General features: G+C 41.0%; 1 protein-coding gene across 1 annotated transcript in view; it reads right to left on the minus strand.

Annotated features, from left to right (window-relative positions):
• Positions 1-2,314: 2,314 nt before the first annotated feature.
• Positions 2,315-6,984, minus strand: part of RNF8 (ring finger protein 8) — a 10,167-nt gene continuing 5,497 nt past the window's right edge. Inside the window, exons 6-7 of the mRNA XM_031060674.1 lie at positions 6,178-6,382; positions 2,315-4,330 (exon numbers count right to left, since the gene is read on the minus strand). Coding sequence (XP_030916534.1) covers positions 4,185-4,330; positions 6,178-6,382 — 351 coding nt within the window. The 3' untranslated portion in view covers positions 2,315-4,184. The remainder of the gene's footprint in view (positions 4,331-6,177; positions 6,383-6,984) is intronic.

The following is a 6,984-nucleotide window of genomic DNA, read 5'->3' on the forward strand; positions in this document are numbered from 1 at the left end:
GCCCCGGCCCGCGCTGGAAACGCCGGGTTTCTGTGGAAAACGCTGCACAGACTTAATAATTTGTGAATAAATGGATATAAAAATGTTTATCGATCGTGTAGCGTAGCAGAAGGTGGGAGTATTTCAGGCTGGAGAAGAGGAGGCTCAGGGATTACTTTATCGCTCTCTACAACTCCCAGAAGGTCGTAGCCAAGTGGGGATCGGCCACTTCCCCCCGGCCACCAGTGCCAGGACAACCTCAGGCTGCCCAGGGGAGGTTCAGGTTGAACAGCCTGAGGAATTCTTCTACAGAAAGGGTGATTTGACATTGGAATGTGCTACCCGGGGAGGTGGTGGAGTCACCATCCCTGGAGGTGCTCAAGGGAAGACTGGATGTGGCACTACCAGTATCTAGTTCCCATGGTGGTGTTCAGTCACAGGTTGGACTCGATGACCTCAGAGGTCTTTTCCAACCTGATCCTGGGAGCCGTCTTGTAGTTTGCGCTAAGCTCAAACCCTGGGGACACAGAGCTCAGCACACAAACTGGAATGCTTAGTCTCACAAAACCAAAGCAAACACAGTAGTATCAAGAGACAGGAGGATTCTACTTGGGAAGTGTAGCTCGTGGTTATGTAGTTGCCGTAAACTGTGTGTCTAAATGGGCTGAGTTATGGCAAGATGGGAGGATGAGGAGGAGGAAGTAAGACATTGACTAGTCAGAGCATACCTTTGGAAAAGAAAACCTGCACTTCACCTGGAGGAAGGGGGGCACAGCTGGATTATTGAATTGCCTGTTACATGTTCTGCAGTTAAATTTGACAGTTGTTGCTAAGGCTCTGTAGCAGGATGCTTACCTGGAATGGGAAAAACAACTCAAGCAATGACAATGGGAAAAGCTGTCCATGGTAAATGAAGACAGGGTCATCATGATGCTTTTGATGCTCAATAATGCTGAATCCAGTCTGACTTATCAGTCCTGAAATTAAACATCCTGATAGTGAGATGAAAATGTGGTAGACCTGGTAAAATACCCAGAACCAGTAAGTGCTACTACAGATAATTTATCCAAAGTTGCTGAGATGACACAGCTAGCCTGGAGACCTGATTGACAGTCAATAACTTCATACTATAAAAGCCCAGTCCCAAATTTTAAAGGGCAGGGTCTTCTAACATACCCTTTCTCGAAGTGTATGTGTGGATTTCTCTCTTGACTGGGGATGCTGCTCAAGGTTACTCCTCATGACTGAGCAGAAGAAATTAGTCCACAGTCATGGGTGAATAACATTATCTCTACTTAATTGGGTTTTTTCCTAGCTTTAATACAATTGCTTTAAGACAATTGCTTCAATATTGCATCATAGTGCACTGTTCTACCTCCTATACTGTTTAGTAAATAATTCTGATCAAGATCATTTTGTCCAATCATTATAATAAATCATACATATTTATATATCTGGTTTGCCATCCTTAAATCCTCCAGGACCAAGTTGTATAAAGGTTCATTTACACCTATATAATCCTTTACACATGAACCACTGACAGTCTGGGGCTAAGATTGGATCCAGCTGCATCCAGGCTCCTCTCTGAGAAGAAAGCAAGGGGGCCCTGTCTGCACCTTGTGACTCAATGGGAGGGCTTCTTTAATTATTAAACTTTGTCTGAAGTTCCGACTCTGCCTGTGGCAGGCTCACCACACATGAGGTATATTTTTCTTGCACAAGATTGTCAGATTGGTCTTGGACTCCACAGATCTGTATGAGGTAAACATTCCTCTGTGATGGTCCCCTTTTACTGGCACCCCTTCCCAACTCTTCCACTGATGCCAACAATGAATTGCTCTGAAAGTGTCTGATTATCACACTACCTGACAGCTGTCTTCCAAGGGAAAACAGCAAGTCTTGAACCTGCCCTGCATCATCTGTGACTAGCTCAGTTATAACCTGACATCTGGAAGCACTTGATGCCATCCCAAGACAGGTAAAAGTTCGGGGCATAATATCTCCAAGGGCACAGCCAAGTAGAAACAAGTAGACAACCAAGTAGAAGAAAGGATCCAGACCTTAGAGCAAAGGAGAGCACACTGCAGATACACAGGTCTGCTTTTGTTAGTGAAAAGCTTTTGTACATGGACATTATTAATACTTAACTTCTCTCTGTGGACATTTACACACTGTGCACCTACCAGTAACGGTGAAAATAATTTGGAATACACCACTTACTTACATTCTTTGTGTTCTAGTGAAAAGAGGACACACTCAGAAACCAAACCAAAGATTACCACTCTGTTACCAGGGGAAGTATTATCCTTCTCTGCAATATGCATAAACACCAACATAATAAAAATAAATATGTATTTTGCAAAATGAAATGAGACAAAAAGCACAGCAGTATGGAAGAGATACAGAGTCGAACAATTCGCAGTCCTACGTAACCAGAGCGTTTTCCTTCTACTCCTCTTCATCGGAAATGCCTGTTCTACATCAGCCTGTTTCATTAGCATTTTGAGGAATGCTCTTCTCTTGCTCATTCTAGAAAGCATCTATTCACAAAAGAAACTCTCAAGAGCCCATACAGAAAATGAACATTAAAAGAGAAAGAAGAATACAGAAGATGTAATGTCTCCTTCACAAAAGAAACCTTACACTAAAGTTTTAAGCAAGCCACCTGGCCCACAGGTCAGGCCTCCCCTGTTTGAATCCTACTGACCAAATTTGTCAGAATGCACTACTCCCTTAGGACATCATTCATGCACCTTTTTAATGGGATCTTTCTTGGGGGAAGCAGGTAAGAGGTATGATGGTAGCTATTAAATTAGCATTAGGGTAGTCACAGTCTTGAAGGATTGGGCTGTCTTTGATCAGTTCCTGAATACAAACATCTTTCAATTAACTTTACAATAGTCACACTGCATACAGCAATCAAAACATGAAGCAAAGTCATTAAATTAGATAGTCTGTTTTCTAAAAAAAGCCTAAGACAATGAGAAGACATCTCAGTGGCTGCACCAAAGAACACTAATGCAGAAATGGATTTATATTTTTGTTCTTAAACAAAATAAACATAGAACCAAAAAGGTATATACAAAGAGCCAAAGAAATATTACAGATGAGAAGGGCTTCCCCATCCTGTTCTCACAGTGTAAGAGTCCTTTCCATGTAACAGCTAAGTCAAAAGCATAAGTCACTAGAAAATGGAACTCAATAGACAAATACATGATAGGATGAGGCAAGACTTAATCAATCTCTTATGAATGAGTGATTTGGCATGAGAGTAGTACAACCCACAGCTCAACAGTTATGTCTTGTAAACAATAAAATGAAGTGCTTCATTCTGTATCTTGTGGTTGTCTATGGATGCTGCTTTCCTCCCTGCCAACAGGACATTTCATTAATTTGGAGAGCAGCACACCTGAAGATGCAGAGGTTCCTCTCTTGCTGCTGATTATATGTTTTTAAAGTCATTGCTAAAAATTTCTGGATGTGCTGCTTCCCAGTTCTAAAATCCGTTATACAAAAGCCTGAAGAGGGAACAAACCAAAGACACTCAATGAAAAGAACACTAGCTAAAGACTTCTGGAAGATTTAATCTCTATCCCTATCTAATGGAAAATGGGCTACATAAACAGAGCAAGCTGATGGCCAGCAGCTAGCTTACAATGCACTTGCAGCCAACAGTGTCTGTATCCCACCCTTTATCACCTTCAATGCCAAAGGGATTGGGATGACTGTAGTGGCCATATGAAATTCAAGAGGAAAACCCACATTGGCACTTTTTCCTGCTATACCTATCTCCTGCATGCTGGTGGGGATGGCCAAGTTCTCAAAAGGCTTGGGACATTCCCTCTGCTGCCTGAAATAAGGGATGCTGATGTAAACATGTAATTCATTAAGGAAAGGGCCATGATTCAATACAAACTCTTTCATTACACTGAGCAGGTCACAAGCTAAAGTGGAAGTTTAGGGTTTGTAATTCAATTAGCCAGCATAATGGCAGTCTGTTCTCTCACAAACGCAATTTTGTTTTAGAGATCAATCTTCTGTGCATTCATTTGGAAAACAAGATCCTTCTTCCAAATGCTGCTAGTTTACAGCTCCGGCCTCTTCACAGGTCCTCCCAGGTGCCCAGTCCACTCCTCCAGCAGCAACCAAACATCATTAGGTTGGTTCTAGGCAGCAGAGGGGCAATGAGTCTGCAGTAACAATGTTCAGATAACATAGTAGCTTTCCCTATAGGAAGAATCCTCCTCAGAGTCCTCGCTGTCACAACTGTTCATTGACAAGATGGAGTAGGTGGTAGAAGGAACACCGTTGTCACTGTCTGTGGCTGGCTTCACCATCACATTCTGTTTCTCTGCATTCAAAACACACAGAAACAAAAGTTAGCTGTGATCACTGTACCCACAAGTGCTAAATTACTACTTGTCTTTGAAACTATGTTTTAGCGTCTCATGGTCAGTTTGCAGTAAGTCTTTCAAGCTGCAGGACATAGGCCTTTTTCATTTCAGTTTTCAGCATAAAACAACAAAGGAATGGGAGTTATTTGTTTGCTTGTTTTCTTAAGTGCTCTAAAGTGTTCTATATGTCTTTTCCTATTAAGGTAACACAGGTGAGGAGGAGACATTCTCCACCCCTTCACAGGGACACAACAGGCAATGGAAGTGGCTGGCTATTTCAGTGTCTTACCAGGTAAGAAAAGGAAAGAAAACATGTGGTAAGGAGCTCTCAAACAAGATTGTTCAGGACATTTATAGCCTCATCAAAAGCTTCATCTATTTAAGACCACAAGCTGTCCTTCTAGTGCTGGGGCTACTAAGACTCCTAGAAAGGTTTTCTAGAAAGCCTTGACAGCTTCTTAAGTGCCACTTCCAACATTATTCTTCTTTTAACAGGTGTATTTCTTAGGAATTAATTTTAAAGAAACAAATGGTTGTCTTCATTTCAATCAAAATGTTTCCATCACTACACAAAAAGAGACACAGAAACCATTTCACCTTCCAGCTGAAGTGTGTCACAGTAAATTTAAATTATTTCCTACTGGTAGTTATTTCTGAAGGTAGGCTATGAGCTCATTTGCTTTTTGTTTGAAGAAGGATGAAGACCATTGGTGTAGCACTTAATTGGCTGCAATGAAGGCACCACTTCAGCCAATGCCCATCAGCCACCTGAGCAGACACTTAGGAACACTGTGGCACTCTGCAGATGCATGCAATGCACAGGGGCTGCCTCAGTTCCACAGAGGTAAAAGCAATTCTTGTAGCTGAGCTGGGCAGCCTCTCAGCAATGCAGCACTTCCTGAGGGAATCAGACTGAAAGGGTTACACAGATTATCATTTCAGGCTTGAACTAGCACTGCTTAGTGATGTCATTCTGTGTCACCATGGCACATCTGAAAGGTATCAAAAAGCACCTTTCTTTTGGTAAAAATACCATTTGATACACTGCAAAATTAAGGATCATGCACTCATCTCTATGAAGGGAAAACAAAACAATTACTTAAGAGCAATAGAAATTTAAGGAGTAGCAGGAACAGACATCTACATTTCAGCACCTATATACCAATGTCAAGTGCTCTAGAAAGAAATTTAGAAAGAAGCAGACTAGGAATAACCCATAATGGGGTTTTTAATAAAGCAATCACCATCATGCACAGTATTTTAGCAACAAGTAGGCAAGATGTTATGCCTGTAAGCCACAGTGGCTTTAATTCCACAAAAATAAACATGTCAGAGCAACTGTCAGTTCAGCCATACTTACATGATATACCAGTGTCTCTTTCAGAGATTTCCTACATAAATCTAGCACATAGAAAAGAATTCAGAGCTTCTTGTCAGGTCTGCTGAGTTTCTGTAATTATGTATTCCACAGTTTAATCAAAAGTGCCTTGTAAATTTTTCAAGGACCATTCTATTTTTTGCTTTTATTAAGTGATCTCTTTGAAAGAGCATAACCTTTAGCATGGTTAAACTAAGTTTTCCTGTCAGACTGTGGAATTCATACTGAAGTCTTTTTCCAAACTTTGTACTAATTTTATTTTACTGTGCAGTAAAGCTAGTTAGTAGACAGACCTCATTATTATTTTTTTAGTGTTTCTGCAGCATTCCCTGAGCATCTTCTTGGTATATAGGTGCCAAAGAAAGTTGTGCAAAATAGATGGAATAAGAGATTGTACTCATCATGCCACATCCACCCACCTCTCACCTTTCCGCTCTCTGATAAGGCTCAGGCGATGCTCTTTCATTTCCACATCCAGTTTTTCTACCATCCTGTTAATGCAGTTGTCCAGCACCAGAGAGCGTGTCTTTGATTTGATCTCCTGCCTGCAGATAGGGCACTCCACTTTACGTTTTGTCCACTCATTGATGCAGTAGGAGCAGAAGCTGTGTGCACAGTTCAGAGTGACCGCCTGTGGAATTCAGCAGAAGGACATCGGTATAGGATAAATTATGGAAAAAACTCAGATACTGCAAAATAGCATCTTAATCTACTGAGAAACCAGAAATTAAAATTTCAGCTAGCTCTTAAGCCATTATAACAAGGCTAACACATCAGGTTTCCCATAGTAAAACAATAATGTAATGAAACTAACCTTGTAGCAAAACATAAACAAAAATAACAGTCTACATGACAAGCATAGCCTATTACTTGTAGAATCAAATGAAAACAGGCCAATTTCTCAAAGAAAAAGTTTATCTGAACAATATAAACATCACAGGACTTGACTGAATACTGTACCTCCCTTCCTTTACTAACCTCTCCATATAGCTAAACTTCAAACAGTCCAACTCTAGTCAACGTAAAGCAAGGTCCACTACAAAATAATTCTTCCCCAAGCAGCTGTCAGCAGCAACTCAGGGCACCAGTTCAAAAACCTACACAAGTGCTCCAAATTTATGTGCATTTTAGGATTAAGCACTCTTGTCTGCAGATAGAGACATTAAAGCTGAATTTGTTGTCAAGTAAAGAAGAGTCAGGGCAGACAGAATAGACCTCTGGATCAACTCTTTC

Source organism: Geospiza fortis, unplaced genomic scaffold, assembly GCF_000277835.1.
Source record: "Geospiza fortis unplaced genomic scaffold, GeoFor_1.0 scaffold41, whole genome shotgun sequence".
Taxonomy (NCBI): Eukaryota; Metazoa; Chordata; class Aves; order Passeriformes; family Thraupidae; genus Geospiza; species Geospiza fortis.